We start from the raw sequence: 20,203 nt of genomic DNA, 5'->3' as shown, positions 1-20,203 counted from the left end.
AAATAAAATGTATTCTTAAAATTAATTTTAACCAATTCTTTTTATTTTTTAACATGACTATTTTCTAATAGTTATTAGAAGTTTATTTTATTATTTAAGTTTTTGTTTTGTTTTGTTTTGTTTTGACTATTAGAAAATTTTAAATGTGATCCACATATGTGGCTGACATTGTATTTCCCATGACTACTGGTTTAGAGTGTTGAATTTGGAGGATATGTGACCTCTAGAAAAAGTTGGAAAGAGGGGAGGAGGCGCCTGGGTGGCTCAGTGGGTTAAGCATCCGACTCTTAGTTTCGAGTCCGGTCATGATCTCAGGGTCCTGGGATCGAGTTCCACGGGGCGGGCTCCGCGCTCAGCAGGGAATCTGTTTGTCCCTCCCCCTCCTACTCTGCTCCTCCTCTAGCTAGCGCCCTCTCTCTTTTTTTCTCTCTTTCAAATAAATAAATAAAATCTTTAAAAAAAAAAAAAAAGACAGGAGAGGTGGAGGAAGAGAAAGCAATCTCTTGTATTTGCAAATGTCTTTCAAAAGCAATAAAATATTTTGTTAATTTGGCTGTTCCTCATAAGAAGGAATATTCACAGGGGTGCCTGGGGGTGGCTCAGTGGTTGAGCATCTACCTTTGGCTCAGGGCATGATCTCACATCCCGGGATCGAATCCTGCATCAGGCTCCCTGCTAAAAGCCTGCTTCTCCCTCTGCCTGTGTCTCTGTGTCTCTCATGAATAAATAAATAAAATCTTTTAAAAAAAGGAATACTCACAAATAACGGATTAGGATTATTTTCCTAATAAGGTTTTAGTAGGGTTCTCCCGGAAGAAGACCCTGGCTCAGGGTCCCTGTTGGAAGGAGACCCAGGAAGCATCTGTAAGGGAGGGGGAAGCCACACCAAGGAGGGGAGGGAGTGGAAAGAGGGTGTGGCCCCGAGCCCCTTGTGGCTGCGGGCACCTGGGCTCCTCTAGTGGGGCTCCCTGAAAGACTTTGGGTCACAACTCAGAGTGACCCCACCTGGGAGGTGAGGGAAGCTGGGCTCTTTCCACCTACTGCTGGTAGTTGCTGGCTGCAGGCTGCTCCTAGAGGCATCGGCCTCCCCTCGTCCTCCCCAGCACCCCAGCCTGCCCTGCCCGGGGCCAGATAAAACCCTGGTGCCCAAAAGAACAGGTGCCTGCAGCCAAAAGCCACCAGCAAGCCTGGGGCCTGGGGTCGACACCCAACTGAATGTTTTCTCCTGTAATTCATGATTTCAGCCAACATTTGGATAGTTCCCGGTGTGTGTGTGTTCATTTCCTCCCCCGAGCTTAACAGTAGCCGCCTAGGGAGGTCTCTCAGCACCCACACACCCCGGGTGGGGGACTGGGCCCGGAAATCAGCTGGGGTGGTAGCCCCGGTCTCCTCACTCTGCGCGTGTGGTCACTCAGGCCCGATTCCTTGGGTCTCTACGGAGCTCGGCTCCCTAAGAAGGTGTGAATACATCAACGTTTTCGAGGTGAGAACAGGAAACTAAAACTTTTTTTGTGTGTGTACTCGGTAGGATTCCTTAGATACCCATAGGGAAGTAGATACTTACATACACTTAGTCCCAAGACTGTCATGCCAAAAAATATTATCTCTCTTTTGCACAAAGCACAGTCAAAATTAGGAGGTTGTAGGACCTGCTGACCACCACACAGGATGTTAGCGATACCGTTAAATTCTCGAAAACTCCACAGAAGTCCCTGTAGTGGAGGCTTATGGATGTAGTGGAGGCATGGTTCAGCGAGGACTGGATTTTGTTACCTCCCCATTACCCGGGCTCTCTTCAGAAGTGTTGTCAGCCCCTTTGGTACTTCTTGGAAACAAGTCTCTCTCCCAGCTTCATTTCCCTTTATTTTGCTTGTAAGTGACTCGGTAATTCTTTGTGGACTTCAGTAACACTTGTACTATTTCAATTTGAATAACCCCAAAGGATCTAGATAGGTCAATGTGTTTAAACCACAGGCTTCAGTATACATATTAGTTGATTAAAAACAGATTTTTTATACATGATGTATACTTAATAAAGGGAGGGGAAGCAAGCAGATGTTTGTAAAATCGAAATGTGTTAGATTATATTTACTTGGCCCTCTTTTGCTGACGAGCTTTAGAAAAATCATACCTATGATCACTGAAGTGTAAACAGTGAGATGATGTATGTCCCTAGAAACTTCCTGCTCCAAAGGGTCAGCCAAAAAGACAAGTAAAAAGATTCCCTAAGATTAGCATACCAAAAGAAGTTGACAAATGCACCATAAAGTAGTCACATCTAGATCAAGGACACTGAATAACGGAACGCCTCAAAATTATTCTCTAGTCTCTGACCATAAAGTGATCAGTGCTTGTGATTCATTTCATCCGAACAGAAAAGCCTTTGGCTCTCATCTTTGTCGTCTTTGTCGTCGTTAAGAGCTTTGAAAGCACGTTTCTCTTCGACGCAAACATGACATCGTTGCCTTGCACCTAAATCACTCCTTCTGGCTCCTTCTCTGACTTCCCGCTTGGGTAGCCCATCCTTTAGGTGGGAAATAGTCGTGTTTCTCCTTTCAAATATTTATATTTAAGATGGTCTGAGTGTTTCGAAGCCAAAATCAAAGCGTTCCTTTTGGTCGTCCTGTCCCGATGAAATATGCACAGAACCTCCCTCTGAATTCTGAGCACATGAGAACTACAGATAAAATATTTTCGAATGGATTTTGAAGACTAATAACAAGTTGAGACCTAAGTGGAAAGAATCCAAAGGCCGGAAATGAAAGGAGATGCAGAAGGGTGGGAGAAGGAGAGGAGATGGGCCGAGGGGGAGCATGGTGGAGAGCATCCCACTGGGGCCGGAGCCCCCCGCTGTCCCATCTGTACGCCCGAGGCCAGCACTCCCCATGGACACACTGGACTCAGAGGGCACCTCCCAGGTGCCTGAGGCTCAGTCAGTTACCTGATCTGGGGTTCCTGGGATCGAGCCCCACATAGGCTCTCTGCTCAGTGGGGAGTCTGCTTCTCCCTCTCCCTCTGCCTCCCCCACTCCCCCTGCTTGTGATCTCTGGCTCTCTATCTCTCTGTCAAATAAATAAAATCTTTTAAAAAAAACACATACACAAAGGGTACCTCCCACCTTCTCTGGAATTGGAGCCAGATAGAATTCTCAGGGAAGGAAGCAGAGACACACGGGTGTCTCGTGGGAGTGCCCTCTCTGGGGGGGCGGGGGACGACCTTAGGCCCCAACATCACAGTGGGCAGCTTGCCTGGCAGTGCGGTGCCAATCCCCAGATCACAGCGCAGGGAGCAAAGTTCACGTCAGATGAGCTGCCAGACAGAAATTATAAGATACAAGATAAAATCAGACTCTTGGGAAACGTTGCACAAACATAGGAAAGTACAGAAGTGCCCTTTTTTCAAGCAAGCTTAAGAATAAATAAGTGTGTTTAGTTCTCTTGAAACTATGAAGGAGGGAGTTGCATCCTGGGAACAGGAAGAGAAAGTAACTCAAGAAGAGGGCGATGTGATCAAGAATCCCCTGGAAATGAAAAATGCGGTCATTGAAATGAAAAAAATCAGGCAATAGGGTAAAGACCAGATGGATAAGCTTAACTTGTTTAAGAACAACCAGAGAGATTTCTCTTTCTGACTCGTGCTTTTGAATGAAGCATTAAGTAAAAGTGCTCTTTTCCTGAATATACCTTTCTAAATCTAAAATTTTAGAAAGTAGAAAGAGTAAATGCTTTCAGAAATTAGTTTCACAGCATAGTGAACTGTTATCACCTTTATGAAATTATTGATGTTCAAAATGCCCCCATACTCCTTTCAAATCCTTTTTCTCAGATGGCATTACACATCCTCGATCTACTTTCTTTTCTATGAAATTTCCTTCCGTTCACTGTATTCGTGGAATTGTCTGACTGTTAAAACACGCGGTCACCCTAATCCTTGGCCCTGATCTTGGTCCACGACGTTGTTCTACCCTCTGCCTGTAGAATGCACTTCCACGTGGCCACCTCCACCTCGATTCCACCTTCCTGAGACATTCCCATTCTTTTTTTTTTTTAAATTTATTTTTTATTGGTGTTCAATTTACTAACATACAGAATAACCCCCAGTGCCCGTCACCCATTCACTCCCACCCCCCGCCCTCCTCCCCTTCTACCACCCCTAGTTCGTTTCCCAGAGTTAGCAGTCTTTATGTTGTCTCCCTTTCTGATATTTCCCACACATTTCTTCTCCCTTCCCTTATTTTCCCTTTCACTATTATTTATATTCCCCAAATGAATGAGAACATATAATGTTTGTCCTTCTCCGACTGACTTACTTCACTCAGCATAATACCCTCCAGTTCCATCCACGTTGAAGCAAATGGTGGGTATTTGTCATTTCTAATGGCTGAGGAATATTCCATTGTATACATAAACCACATCTTCTTTATCCATTCATCTTTCGTTGGACACCGAGGCTCCTTCCACAGTTTGGCTATCATGGCCATTGCTGCTAGAAACATCGGGGTGCAGGTGTCCCGGCGTTTCATTGCATTTGTATCTTTCACCATACACAAAGATAAACTCAAAATGGATGAAAGATCTAAATGTGAGACAAGATTCCATCAAAATCCTAGAGGAGAACACAGGCAACACCCTTTTTGAACTCGGCCATAGTAACTTCTTGCAAGATACATCCACGAAGGCAAAAGAAACAAAAGCAAAAATGAACTATTGGGACTTCATCAAGATAAGAAGCTTTTGCACAGCAAAGGATACAGTCAACAAAACTCAAAGACAACCTACAGAATGGGAGAAGATATTTGCAAATGACGTATCACATAAAGGGCTAGTTTCCAAGATCTATAAAGAACTTATTAAACTCAACACCAAGGAAACAAACAATCCAATCATGAAATGGGCAAAAGACATGAAGAGAAATCTCACAGAGGAAGACATAGACATGGCCAACATGCACATGAGAAAATGCTCTGCATCACTTGCCATCAGGGAAATACAAATCAAAACCACAATGAGATACCACCTCACACCAGTGAGAATGGGGAAAATTAACAAGGCAGGAAACAACAAATGTTGGAGAGGATGCGGAGAAAGGGAACCCTCCTGCACTGTTGGTGGGAATGTGAACTGGTGCAGCCACTCTGGAAAACTGTGTGGAGGTTCCTCAAACAGTTAAAAATATACCTGCCTTACGACCCAGCAATTGCACTGTTGGGGATTTACCCCAAAGACATTCCCATTCTTGCTCACCAAAAACTCCATGCCCATCCTCCCAGCCTCGGCAGCAAGAATGTGTCCTCTGGAAAACCTCCAGGCAGCCCTGACGCTGCCCCTTTCTCATTCACAGCATCTCTCCCCCAGTTGCAGAGCCATCTCCCTGTGGGCAGGGAGTGGGAATTTTTACGTGTGTTTCCCCAGAATCTCTCAGAGTCTGGCACTTAGGAGAAGCATAATAAATTTGTGTGAATGGATAAATGAATGAATGGCATAAATGAAGAGCATCCAGAATGAGAAGCGGGTTATTGTGGTTGAAAATTAGATTTAATGGTCATTGCAGCAAACTTCGATGTTCTAAAGGAATAGGGAATAATTCTAGATTTGTAAGCAGGATAGTGATATGAGAAATGTGGCATTCCAGGAAATTTAATCTGACGTGGATAGGTTGATAGAACAAGAATAGAAGCAGGTACAATGAAATGTACTATGAGTGAGTAAATGTGTATGATGAGGACTTCTAATATCTTATAAATGCCTATAAATAGTCATAATGTCAGCGAGAGCCAGATAATTCAAACCTTTCTCCGAGGGACTGCCTCAGTGGTAAATCCTCAAAATCCAATAATAGTTGATTTGCTGTGGGAATATATTCCTTATATTATTGCCATTTCTGATTCAGGTAAAGAACTAGAAATCCAATTACCTCCTTTCTCCTTAGTTCACGACCTATAGCTAATTATTCAGGCGAATGTGCCTGAGTTCCTACGAGAAGCAGGAACCAAAAGGATGAAATCTGAACCTTTCTTAAAGGTTCTTTTACATGCAGCTCCGCAGAGTCGACTTTAAATCTATAAATGCTTAAAGCTGCATAGATTGCATTGAGGTTCCTGGAAAATAGATCAGTTTTTCGGGAGTAGGAGTGCTTTTGTGTATTCTGAAGTATGAAAGGTATCTAAATACTTCAGGACACAGTGCAGTATTTTCGGGATGTAGAATAATATCTTTCTTCTCTTTCTGAACAGCAAAACTTAGAGAGTAACCTCACCAGCCTTATCAAGAGGAACACGGAATTGGAGACCCTTTTGGCTAAACTCATCCAAACCTGTCAGCATGTGGAGGTGAGCGTCTCTGTCTCTGTGTGTGCTGTGTTTCATGTGAAAACTGCGCCCTTGACATTTTTAAGATGGGAATCTTTTTAAGATTAAATCTTTTGCCGAAGCCAAATATAAAAGATGGACGAACTTGGAAGGAACTAGAATCTCCCAGAATCTCTCCCCTTGCACTGCTTTGTCCCACCCCCACCCACCCACTGCTGCCACGACGCTCTCCCTGCAGCGGCTTTACTTAGCATTCCTAATATTGTAGATTTTAATCACCCTCACAAAAAGCATCCAAAAAAGCACTACATAAAAGGTGTTGTATCAGTTTCCTGGGGCTGTTGTGACAAATCACCACGAACTTGGATGGCATGAGACAATAGAGCTTTATTCTCTCATAGTTCTGGAGGCCAGAAGTTCGAAATCAAGACTTGGTCCCTCTGAAGGCTCTAGGGGAGGGGAATTCCATGCCTCTTCCCACCTTCTAGCAGTTCCAGGCAATTCTTGGAGTTCCCTGGCTTGAAGCTGCAGCCCTCTAACCTCTGGCTCTGTGGCCCCTTGGCTTTCTCCCTGTGTGTCTCTGGGTCTGCGTCCAAATCTCCTTCTTACAAGGACACCAGACATTGGATTGGGGCCATCCTACCCCAGTGGGAATTCACTTTAACTCGATTATATATGCAAAGACTCTATTTCCAAACAAGGTTATGTTCGCCGATAACGGGCATTAGGACTTGGACATAATCTTTCTGGGGGGGGGGGGACCACCACTCAACCCACTGCAGGTGTACATTAAATGCATCTTAGTTGTCAGATATGTTCCCCTGAAAAAGACCACTTGTCGGGATTAAGTCAAGAGTATGCAGGCAGCAGTGACACCGAGGACAAATTGCAGAACCCAGACCTTTCTAACCTCCTGCTTAGAATGGATTTGCTTTGGGGGTGCCTGCGTGGCACAGTCTGTTGAGCATCTAACTCTTGATTGTGGCTCGGGTCATGGTCTCAGGGTTGTGAGATCAAGCCCCACATCGTGTTACTTGCTCAGTGCAGTCTGCTTGTCCCTGTCCCTCAGCTACCCCCCGATTTGTGCACTCTCTCTTAAATAAATAAATAAATAAATAAATAAATAAATAAATAAATATCAATCTTAAAAAAACAAAAAAAGAATGGATTCGCTTTTGGCAAGGGTTTCTCCAGGGACCATTTTGAGCCTTGTTGATTAAACAACGTGGTAAATAACAGTGAACAAGCATAATGTTTTCATTATTGTAGGGCACAGTGAATACGTGTTATAGGAATAAATGGATGAACAAAATGGAATGATCCATGTGCTGTATTTTATTTTTATGATGTGATGGCATTTGATGTTTAGGACAATAAGAAAGAATAATTTCTCTTCAGTAAAACAAACAAAAAAATTACCTGTGTTTTATGGGGAAATCTTACAAAGGCTTTATGGATTGAGTGATTATTTCATTCAATTTCAGCTAGTTACTTCTTAAAGCATTTAGTGTCTGGTTTCTATTATGGCCTGTAGTGATTTCAGAACAACTGTCTTGTTCCTAATGCAATAGTAGTATGGCTTGAATTTACAAAACGCTATTCGTTTTAACATGTAAAATTACTTTCTAAAATGCTCAGCAATTTCAAATGATAGAAATTTACCAGCAGATTTTATTTTTCTTCCAAAAGATTAGATATTTAGTTGTGATAGAGGCTTTTTAAATAAAGCTACTACTAAATTGACTGTAGCAGACTTGCAAGTCCACACATAACGTGCCCTTGGAAGTTATTCTAGATGTAAGGAGTAAAGGGTATTCATTCCTTTCACTATGTTTCTCTACAAGCCTTTGGAGTGGAAAGAAATGCTTGTGGGTGAATAAATTTGGTATTTGGGAAATTTATCCTGGGTAAAAATTAAAGAAAATTAATTATGAGTAGAAAAATGAGACTGGCAATACCTTTTTTTTACACGTGTCCCTTATTCATAATTATTAATATTCTCAGAGTATAATTTTTCACAGAATTGAGCATCCAGTTCTCAATACAGTAACCAGACAAGTCTGTTGAAGATTTCTTTAAGTCACTGATGAAGGAGCCAGCAAGGTGGTAAAGCTGGCCGAAAGGAGCACAGCAGAAGCCCTCCACCTGCAAACACCTGGGGCAGGTAGTGACAGTGTGGGTAGAAGGGCGCTAGAATAAGGCAGCTAAGTGAGATGCAAAACTGGGCTCGGGACCCAAAGGGCAATGAAGTCATAACGTTTGGGCAAAATGAGTCGTATATCATCAGTTTTCTCTAAGTTATGTTTAGCTTTGCAGAGACTGAGGCTTGATCAGGAGTAAATAGAAAGCTGAACTCCGTGACCTGCCAGCCTGGAGTTGCAGGGCCCTTCCTTAGGCTGCCTTGGTGGACCGCACTCCACCTAGTACAACCCCGAAAGGACTCACCGTCTTCTTTTTGCCTTCTTTCCAGGTTTGGGATAATTTAGTTTAACATGACTTTCTGCCCTGCCTCCTCTGATCACTGCTGATGCCTGAGTTGTGTTCGCTGCACAGATATTTCTGGGCGAGCGTGTAAATTTGAGCCTCTGGCCAGTCACTTGGGTTTGCTAAAGTGCCACACTGATTTGTTCCTGCCATTCCCGTGTAGGGGCAGCCCCCGTGTGTGCGGTGCCCGGGGACCTGCCCACGGGGAGCTTAGCACCCTGCCTAAGACCAAGGAATGACGGCCATCCAAAATGAAAACTAATCGCTGTGAGAGAGGTGTGGACTCTGTACTTGGCATTTCTAGGAAGCAAGACGTTTCTCCCAGCTGGGGGCAGAGGAAGGCAGCACCTCTGCTGAGCCTGCCTTCCAGGGTAGGTGGCATTTGGGCGGACGGAGGGACAAGAACAGCACTGCTTGCAGGGCAAACCGAGGTATGGGGCTAGAACAATAAAGAGTGTGTGTTCCCAGAGCAAGTAGTTCGTTCTATGGAAACAGAAGGCGTGTGAGGGGGATCGGTAGGAACCGGCTTTTGGGAGTTGAGAGCTGGGTGGGCTTTAGTAATGCCAGCTCTATGTCAACTCTATTTGGTCCTGAGGGTTTCGCGAGGGTTCGAGGAGCACAAAGATCTGGGTCATTTCCCCCCTTACAACCGGCATCCCTCATTCTTTCCAGTCGGGGATATTTTTGGCTGATGGAAAACGAAGAGGGAGATCTTCGTGCAAAACCCGCGGGGGGCACATCCAGGGGAAACCCTCCCAGGCCGCTGGTAAGCTCCGAAAAGGGAGTGGAATCCGTTAGGCACTTTTAACTCAGCGCAGTGGACCAGCATTTCCTGGTTCACATCCGAGGTTCCGAGACTGTATTTCTTCCTTTTCCTCTTCCTGATGGTGTCCTTGTATTCGGGGCTGAGCATTCCTAGGGAAAATAATCCCCATGCCAGCTGGAGCACAAAACTCCAAGCACGGAGGCGACTCTCAATTGTTGTAAATCAAATCAATGAATTCCCACCAAATCCTGAGGAAATGCCACATCCTTATAAGTCCACACCTCCTTCCTGGGATTCACTTCTGCTTTTCTTGAGAACGAAAAGAGCTTGAAGGTCTCCCCCCATCCCCATTGTTTTTGTGACTTGTTTTTACAGCAAGGGTAAGCAAATGAAATGGCTTTGTGATAGTTAAGTAAGTACCCAGTCTTTTTAAAACCAGTGAACGGAGGGTGTGAAGGCCAAGGGAGCGCAGGACTCGGGAGGGAGAGGCATGGAAAGAGCAATATTGGGGAGACTCTCAAGAATCGTGCATGTACGGTGCTGGCTGGGATTCTAGAAACGAGTGGGGTTTTTGGCCACTGGGTTTTCTTTTCTTCAGGAGAGAAAGACAGTGGAGAATCCCCAGGGGATGAGTTTAAGGTTAGTTCTATGTGGGGTCTGGGACAAGCCTATGAGAAGTGATCAAAATCTGGGTCAGCCACAGAACTACTGGTTCCAGATCGAATATGGACTGTTTCTCTTCATCACCTCCTCCTCCTCCTCCCTGTTTTATTTTAAAAATCAGAAGACCTAGTTTATTAGCTAAGCAAATACTGATATGTATCAAATTCTGCACACATTCTGAGAATCAAGTTCTTTCACAGGGTCTGCAACACCTGGACACAAATGAGATGTTCATTTGGGGAATGACAGGGGACCAGTGAGTAAATACACAGAGAGGTGGGAAAGAGCAGCTGGGGAAGGGTGGCTAATTAATTGCCAGAGCAGTGTGGAGAAAGTAAAGGCTCATCTGACCTCACTGTCCTTGCCCAAGCTCATCCTAGAAGGGTATTCTCCAAGCCGGCATCCCGCCCAAGTCCTGGCATGAGCCCCTTTGGCTTATCTTGCCTTGTTTGTAATTACTTTTTATTTTATTTTAAAGATTTTGTTTATTTATTTGAGAGAGAGAGCACAAGCAGGGGGAGATGCAGAGGGAGAAGCAGACTCCCTGCCAAGCAGGGAGCCCGACTTGGGGCTCCATCCCAGGACCCTGGGATCGCGACCTGAGCCGAAGGCAGACGCTTAACTGACTGAGCCACCCAGGCACCCTGTAATTCTTTTTTTTTTTTTAATTCCTTTCGCCATTGTTTGCAAATTATCTTTTTCTTTCATTTTAATGGAAACCTTGCTCTCTTCCTGGCTTTCTCTGAGTTCTTCCACTGCTGATGACACGTGAAGTGACAACGTGGGGGTGAACTAAGTGCCTTTTAATTCCATTTTTGCCCAGATATTGGGCTCCATAAATTGAGAGGGAGGGGGGTGATGTATTATAGTAGCTCCTCAGAAATGGTAAAAAAAAAAAACCTTGATTTCGTAAAATAGGTAGGGGTCCGTAAAAGACTTCTGTAGTCATTCACCACATCCTAAAAGCATTCCATTGTAAACTTTGAGATGGGGGAAATCACTGGGTTAAAAAGAAAGATGAACTTTTATGTTTATATTATTTTATTATATGGTTTTACCTGAGAGCATTCTCTGCATCTCTATGGAAAACCTTGACAATTGCTTCTACTACACCCATTGGATAAAGACCAGCATCTGAACACCAAATGTGCTCTTTTTTTTTTTTTAAACCAAATGTGCTCTTTGTGTCTTGTGGAGAGGGGTCTGGTCTTGGATAACGTATGTCGTGCTGGGGGCCAACTCAAATGTGCAAAGGCACAATCTATTGTCACTTGCAGATAAGGGTTAGATTCCCACCCCATCTGAGCCCTTGTGAAAATGTTCTCAGGGTATAATTAGAGTCGGATTCTGGCCGCATTAAAACACGCCAGGCAACCCACAGTCATCCATGGGGTCTCCATGCAGACGGCTCTGGAATGATGATAATGTGATAGTGCAAAAATGGTGGCATTCAAAAATTATAAGCCACTGTGGTAAAGGCTGCTCTCCCAAGTTCAAGTCTTGGGGTTCCCAAGACAGATGAGAAGAGGAACTCTTAGGCTGCACAGAACTTCATTCTCTCCGGAGAAGATTGACTACCACATGTGTATGATGGCTACTCCACCAAGTACCCAGTTCACTCCACCAAGTTTGCTAAAATTGACCGCTCATGAAAGAAACTTAACATTTCTCCATGAAGATTAAATTTAATTGTTTATTAAAGTAGTATGTATGTAACACATACTCAAATATCTTCCCCTAGATTCAATGCTTCTGCCTTAAAAAAATGATTCATAAGCATTGAATCCTGTTATCTTCTTAGGTATATTCATGAGGAATAATGAGAAGACCAGTAGAAAGTCTTCCCGTCTTGTTTTGGAATAAGAGATGAATCTTAGGAATGAATGAGTGAATATGAGGCTTGGTCCATTTGGTGTTACTCTCAGAATAACATTTCTCAAGTTTCAGTTTTGAAAGTTTTTTTAAAACATGATCCACACCTCTCCTCATCTTTCCAGTTTGGATGGGATGAACTATTGTGTCACATTCAGAATCCTACCAGGTGGCTTGGATTGGAGTGTGAGCCCATGTACGTGCCTCTGAAAGTAATTCCTCTGACATATTTGAATTTAGTAATGCAGATTTTTAAGGCTAATACTTAAATGTGAAATAATTGGTCTTAATTGGGGGCCCAGCGGATGAGCAGTGGGAAAAAGAGAGAAGACATGTATCTTAATGTGGTCTCTCCCCATACCACAGGAATTCTTCATCACGTCTCCCCTACACTATTCCACACACAACCTCCATGCCTTGAGATATTCAGACACTTGACTAGAGCAGCAGGGATGTTTCCGGCATGATATAAAGAATAATAAGAACGGGTCATGACAGATCTAAAAAAAAAATGGCCATTGTAGTTATCACAAGAGATAGTGGTAGTTGGATGGATCCAGCTGGGAGAGTCAGAGGTGTGAGAGGAACGATCCCAGGTGAGAAGGTAACTGTCAGGTAGGAGATTGAGTCTCATTATCATGCCTGTGCGCACCATTCAGAGATGAGCATGATTCCAACCATCAATCCATCATTTTGTTACTGAACTAGCTTCTTTTGTTTCTGGGTCTTGATATCTAGTTTAAATTATTTTTCCAACAAATGAATATAAAATTGCTTTTTTATGGTAATCAAGATGAAATTATCTCTGTACATAAGATAATTACAGAGTGTGAGAGAAGCGGGACACATCATCTTTTACCTTCGTTTGATTCACTTCTATTTTTAATTGCTAAATGTTATAGGGAAAACTGAAGAGCTCTGTTCTAATTTTGAAATTCTCCCGCAAAATAATTGAGTCATGCATATAAAATGCTCGTTAACAAGAGCACAATTGTAGCATTGATTATTTTTGTTTGAAACAGAAATATGAAATTTTTAATTCAGCTATTTAAAAAGCCTGAGGCCACCACTCAATGTAAAAGGCTTTCAGTGAGAAGCAACACAAATAAAGATTTTTACAACCAAGTGAGGTAACTTCCCAGCCTGGGAATTTATGATAGAGCTTTTACTATGCTTTTAAAAGTATTTTCACTAGATAGAACATCAGGCTTATATGTACGAGGTGATGAAAACTATCCTAGTAGCCTAATTCTCTGACCAGACAAGCTCTGTTTGGGGTTGTGATAAGTCCAAGAAAGCCTTCCATGTGTTTACATAGGTTGGGAAGATGGTGCCTTGTCGGTCCTTGCAGGTGTTAGAAGGTGATCACTGGATGGAGTCTTACAGCTCCACAGCAACGTGTGGCCTGTGGTGGAGGGAAGGCAAAAGCGGCGGGACTTAACACAGATGTACACAAAAACAAAAACAACCACTTAGCTAGCTCCTACCATCACTTTCTGATTTAATTATCCCAATAACATTTTGCGGTAAATGTCATTCAGATGACCATGGAAATGTGACTTGTAGGCAGACATAAAAAGAATCAGCCAGAAAGGAAAAAAAAAAAAGGATCAAATCAAATCAAATAATAAGGCAACTGGAGTGGTTACTGAACTTCAGCTCCCCGAACCAGGTGAGAGAGTTGAAAGAGATGATTCAAAACTTAGATTTCTAGGGGAGTGCTCATGGCGAGAAGCGATCCCACCTGCTGGGGGAATTGGAAACCCTGTCCAACTCGCCATAACCAGGGCCCCAGTGAGTATATTTCTGTGGTGCCACTGGAGCCAGTGGGCCTCCAGGTCTTGTGAGATTATTCTCAACTCTTTGACCACGAAGCCCCAACTTCTTTGAGACGATCAGTTTGCTCCTGTTAATAAAGAAAGTTCTTTTTTTCCACCTCCCCACGAAGTTTGAGAAGTATGCATAAAGATGCAGAACTAAACCATATCTGTAGAATCAATACTTGGTATTACAATTTGGAACTAAAACATATGTTTGTGTTTTAAGGGTTTGTAGCATTTAAGAGAAAATGGCATATTACAGATATTTGACAGGTTAGCTTTGAGATTCCAATCTGAAATGTGTAATTTATTTTAGAGCTGTGGTCTTTAAGTTAAAAGTGTAAAATAGTTTGTTTCAAACCAGTGTTGGAGTACCCAGGAGAACTTGAGTTTCACTACATTTGTAAGTTTCATTTATTAGATTTCTAAGAGCTACTTAAGGATGTGAGAAGGTTTACCTTGTTAGGGTTTTAATTTTACCCTGTTAGGCATTTAAAGTGCTTATAAAGTAAGTTGAATATGTTACATTTATAAATGCAGTTTAAAATGTTACAGGAATTTGGTGATAAAAATCAGAACAGTGGTTACCCAGGGGGGTGAGAATAGACTGGAAGAGGGGCTCCGGGGGTACTTTCTGGGGTGATGGAGATATTTTTTAAGCTGTTGGTTATGTTGGTTATCAAGATCCATTGACTTGTCCCTTAAGATTTATGCATTTTCCTGTAGGTAAATTTATTTCAATTAAAAAAAATGTGTACAGGATTTAATCAACTAATTTACATATGGCATTGATTGTTTAATGGAGTTATGTCTGTTCAAGTTGAGTTAGTTATGGGAATCCCTGGGTGGCTCAGTGGTTTAGCACCTGCCTTTGGTCCAGGGTGTGGTCCCGGAGTCCTGGGATCAAGTTCTGCATCAGGCTCCCTGCATGGGGCCTGCTTCTCCCTCTGCCTGTGTCTCTGCCTCTCTCTCTCTCTTTCTCTGTCTCTGTCTCTCTCTCGCTCTCTCTCTCTCTGTGTCTCTCATGGATAAATAAATACAATCTCTTAAAAAAAAGTTGAATTACTTAAACATTGATTCAGGACCCCCCCAAGAGTGATTATTCTTGGTTTTATGAAATTTCTTGGATTTGTGAATAGAATAATGAGATTCATAACTTGAATCTAGAAGCTTAAGGAAAACTATATAGTGATTTGTTGATAGAGATACGGTCTTTGGGCAAATACCCTCACGGTCTTTAGTGCATGTCTAATTCCAACACCATTTCAGAGGAAAATCTTAGGAGAGCAAGTAAGCATAGATAGCTTCATTCTTATTCTTTTTTTTTTTTTTCTTTTTTGAGAAAGAGAGAGAGAGAACAGGTCAGGTAGGGGTGGGCAGAAGAGAGGGAGAGAAAAAGTCTTAAGCGGGCTTCACACCCAGTGCAGAACCCAATGTGGGGCTCGGTCTCATGACCCTGAGATCACGACCTGAGCTGAAATCAAGAATCAGACTCTTAACCAACTGAGCTGCCCAGGACACCCCAAGCATGGATAGTTTCAAAGAGAGATGGTGCAGACCAACGAGGTCGAGGATACAAAGGGAGTCAATTAGAAGGAGGTCAGGAAAAGAGCCCCTCCCCAAAGTTAAGTCTCCAAATTTACCTTCCTACCTTAGCTGGGCTCCGTGTGAGGTGGGCCATAGCCAGCTCTCTGCAGTTGGCCTCAGTGTGGCTTTTCACAAGGGTTAGTAAGCCATACCTGGCTTGGGTGTTTCTCTGTCCACTCCCGGATAACCAAATCCGGATACACGCCCACTGTGCCCTACATATCATTGAAACACGTCCTTACCTCCCTACAGAGGTGGCCTTTTTCCCCCCTCTGCTCTGACGCTTTCCTCATCCTCCTCATTCGGGGTTTCCCAGCTCTCTCCTTGCTCATTCTGATCTTCAACAACCGGTCCCACTTCCACATTCCGAAGCAGACCTTCCTCAGGTACTCGCACACACCAACTGCCTCATTTCCGAAGCCCTCTGGAATCACACCATCCAACTCAAATATAATGGCAGCCATGTATGTAATTGGAGATTTCCAAGTAACCACATTTTTTTAAAGTGGAGACAAAGGGCAGCCCCTGTCGCGCAGCAGTTTAGAGCCGCCTGCAGCCTGGGGTGTGATCCTGGAGACCTGGGATCAAGTCCCACATCGGGCTCCCTGCATGGAGCCTGCTTCTCCCTCTGCCTGTGTCTCTGCCTCCTTCTCTCTCCCTCTCTTTCTCTCTCTCTGTGTCTCTATGAATGAATAAATAAAATCTTTAAAAAAAATAAAGTGAAGACAAAGGGGTAAAATTAATTTTACTAGTACATTTTCTTTGACCTGATCCATTCAAAAGATTATCACTTCAACATGTAGTCAACACAAAAATGATTAATATATGTTTCATATTCACAGCACACCTCAATTCAGACTAGACACATTTCTTTTTTAAGATTTTATTTATTTATTCATGAGAGAAAGAGAGACAGAGAGAGGCAGAGACACAGGCAGAGGGAGAAGCAGGCTCCCCGCAGGGGGCCCCATGCAGGACTCGATCCCGGAACCCGGGGTCACACTCTGAGCCAAAGGCAGACACTCAACCACCGAGCCGCCCAGGCGCCCCCAGACTAGCCACACTTCAAAGCCCCCAAACTGCAAGAGGCCAGTAGCTGCCGTGTCGGACCACACAGCTCTAGAACGTCTATAGCCCTTGGCTTAGCGGATGATTATGTACGCAGTCGTCAGCATGTTTGCTAGGTTTTCTCTAATGAAGCCACTGCCTTTGGGGGGCAGCGTCTGTCGCAGGCCATAGCGTGGTGCTTTGCACATGATGGGCACTCAACAGGCCATAGATGGCTTCGGTGTTACCTCCGTCCCCTGCCGCCACCCTCCTCCCTGGCGGAGAGACAGAAGAGGCCTCACGCCCTCTCACATACATTCCCCGGCTCCCGAGACCGTTGCAGAGATCTCTGGAAAGCAGTAGCGTTAGCCACCTGTGCCTGAAGGGGGGAGGCAAGTGACACCTGCCACAGGAGCAGGAGCAGGAGCAGGAGCAGGAGCAGGAGCAGCCTGGGAAGGTGCGCTCGTCGGCAGCATCGGGCCCGGCTTTAGAGAGTTTGCAAGTGTGCAAGGGGAGCACGCTCGGCTCTGGGGGGCGAGACGTTTCTTCCTTTTGCGTGGTCTCCGAAAACAGCGGGGCCAGCGGGGCCGGGGAGATGCCATCCCGAGGGAAGGTGGCTTCTTTGGTATCTGTGACGTCGCCTTGATCTAACCTCCACGAAAGGGGGGTGGCCGGGCCGAGGACGGCCGCTCGCGCCCGCAGAAGGACAGCTGGCGCGGGCCCACCTGACTCGGGCTCTGGCTGCTTCCACAAAGGGTCGCCTTACTTTTGGCAGAAGAAAGTAATTTTTCCTTTCTGGTTTTCATGAAATGGCCTTAAAGAATTCCTCTTGTTTGTGGTCTCGAAAAAATTAGAACTATGCCCATGAGGCCCGCCTTTAAGGGTTCTAGTAAGCGACGAGAAGGCTTTGTTCTTGGTAATAAAATTAAAGCAAGCAGTGTTTCCATTACCTGGCGGGAGGCCGCCTCCCCGCCACCCCCTGATCCTGACAAATGTAAGCAGAGCATTCTGTTTCCCAGTTAGGAGGTGAGAAGGCAACATCTGGCAGGTTTGTATATAGAAATAGAGTTGACCTTTCAGATAATGGAAGGAGAGAGAGACAGAGAGAGAAGCACTTCTTCGTGTAATCCCTAACTTAAGTATTTTAAGATTCAATTTGACTCTAGAAAACTGTACCCATTGAGGCTGAAAACTGGAAAGCCCTTGTTCTAGTAAGACAATGTTAATTTCCCAGTGATCTGGAATGATGGAAAATCTAGGGGTCTTTAGATAAAGAAATATATATATTTGAGTCCGACTCACTAGATTCCATGTGTTTTTTTTTTTTTTTCTCCAGGCGACTTGGCCTGCCGTTGCTTAGATGTAGGCCCATTTATCATCAGTCGTAGATGAACGTTTGTAGGTAGATTGTGACCCGAAATAAAAAAAAAAAAAGACCAAGGTCAGGATAGAAAGCACGGTCAGGTGCAAACTCTGTTCAGCCCTGCAGTTCATCAGAAGTCGTCGGGGCTATAGAGCTAGCTGGGCGAGTGTGACACGGGTGCCCTGTGATGTCCTCTAGAGCTCTTTAAGAAACGTCCAGATTGTAGTCCCCTCTGATGTAGGTGTTTGTGTCTGTAATGGGCAGTGCCACACCCTTAGAGCACTCACCAGCCCTCTGCCCCCTGGCCTGAGAGCCTCCTTCCCTCGGAAGCCCCTAAGACTCTGCCTGGGGTCTCCCCCACCCAGGGTACCCACCCGTTAATTCCAGAGGAGAATTATTGCCCAGCCACCCCCGGAACAGCCTTCAACCAGCCACTGCTTGGAGATGTTAGGTAAATACCTCACGTTCCCCCTATCAGCTGGCCTGTTCTGCAGAGTCCCAAAGTCACCCACCAGGGCGAATTTCCAGTTGCCCCCCGTGGTCTAGGTGAGCCATACCCTCCTGGCTTCATACCATTTGCACCCCACACTGGTGTTTCCTGGCGATGACTTGTACCTGCCAGCCCTGTCTCCTGCCCTGCATCCCGGAGAGAGGACCGCAGGCCTCCTCTGAGATGGAATGATGGCACACATGCCTTTCCCCTCGTGCCCCCAGCTCGCGTGTTCAATTTCCCTAAGCTCCTCCCTTTCACCTTGTTTGAATGAGTGTGAATATTAAACACCGGGCACCAAAGATACTTAAAAATCAGGCTCCTGGCTTCTAAGGTGACGATACCCAGGCAAAGTGTCGTAGATGTTACTTGTGGCTGCATCAGAAAGACAGGACAGAGCTTCGCATTGCCCAGTTGTGCCTGCAGGACGTACCACGACAGGTGAGCGTGTTTCACCCACCGTAGGGCCCACTGAGGAGTGGGCGTCCGATCCTCATTCTCTGTCACTTGGCAGCGGGGCAGACGGCATCTATCCTGGATTCGCTCAAGCCTGAATAGGAGTTCAACTTTGTAATTTTCCAGGACACCGCTATTCAGGAATCAGGGTGCAACAACGAAAAAGAATGCCGCTTAATGAGAAATGACATGTAAGATCGAAAATGAGTAATGGAAGGTCATGGGATGGAAGCTTCCTCTTTCCATTTGAAATGACTTCCCTTCCCTGAGATGGATCACCTCTGTCCTCCCCAGCCACCACTGAACCGTCCCCTTCTGTAAATGATTTTTTAGCTTCTGACCACAATGTGATTTTTGCCAAATACATTAGCTGAAAATTACTTAATCGAAAGGAGCACTTTTCAGAAACTGTATGAAAAAGACTTCATGGACACAAGTGTCCATGACAGGTTAATAGATTTTTTTTTTCATTCTGTGTACCCAACCCAAACGGAAGGGAGTGGAGCATTTGTTTTATAAAGTGTGTAATTAATAAGAGAAAGGAAGGGAGGAGTTTATTGTTTTTGAATGAATTATGAGCAACACCTTCCATTCTGCTGCTTCTTTTTGGAACCGCTTTGAACAGAGTTACCGTTTAACACAAAAAGAAAAGTCTCTGGCCTTAATGCCAAGAATGTGAGGTTGGAAAGTCAGTCGAGTGTGCTCTGAGCAAGACAGCACGGAAGAGCGGTGGTTATTATTAAAACTGTCACAGGAGCCGCAGGACGTGGGGGCGGGGGGAGTAAAAACCATCCTGCAAGTGTATTTTCATTTTCAAATTGAAATCCTATGAACTCACCGATTGCAACTCTTCATGCCCCGACAGGAGAAGACTGATATTTATCAAACAGCTATTAGGTGTCAGAGAGTTTACAGATATTTTCAGTGAAAGTGTGCAAGCCAGGAGCCATCCTTACACAGATGCGGCGCATTTTCATACCTGCAGCTCTTTGATTACAATGTCCGTGATCTTTCTTTTCCTCTATGCCTTTAGGAGGCGTAGAGGCCCCCATAGAGGGGGGTGAACGATGACCCTTGGGACCACATCTGACTCCTCACCTGTTTTCCTAAATAAAGGTTTATTGGAACACAGCCACACCCATTTAATTCCATCTTGTCAGGGGCTGCTCTCTTGCTACAACAGGGGTGTTGAGTCGTTGAGACCCTGTGGTCCGCGACGCTATCATAACCACCGTCTAGCCCTCTGCAGCAAAGTCTCCCAATTCCTACTGTACATCTTGAAAGACTTCCCCTCGTCCCCACCCTCCCTCACCCCATTGCATCAGCAAAGAGCCTTTAGAGAATGCAT

At 44.6% G+C, this 20,203-nt stretch overlaps 1 protein-coding gene across 5 annotated transcripts in view; it reads left to right on the top strand.

Moving 5' to 3' along the window:
• Window positions 1-20,203, top strand: part of MID1 (midline 1) — a 356,780-nt gene that overhangs the window by 283,142 nt on the left and 53,435 nt on the right. For all 5 annotated transcript variants that reach the window (XM_038586808.1, XM_038586804.1, XM_038586807.1 and 2 more), the window contains exon 3: window positions 6,233-6,328. In XM_038586808.1, the coding sequence (XP_038442736.1) occupies window positions 6,233-6,328 (96 nt within the window). The remainder of the gene's footprint in view (window positions 1-6,232; window positions 6,329-20,203) is intronic.

Source organism: Canis lupus, chromosome X, assembly GCF_011100685.1.
Source record: "Canis lupus familiaris isolate Mischka breed German Shepherd chromosome X, alternate assembly UU_Cfam_GSD_1.0, whole genome shotgun sequence".
NCBI lineage: Eukaryota > Metazoa > Chordata > Mammalia > Carnivora > Canidae > Canis > Canis lupus.
This window is presented reverse-complemented; position numbering and strand designations above follow the sequence as displayed.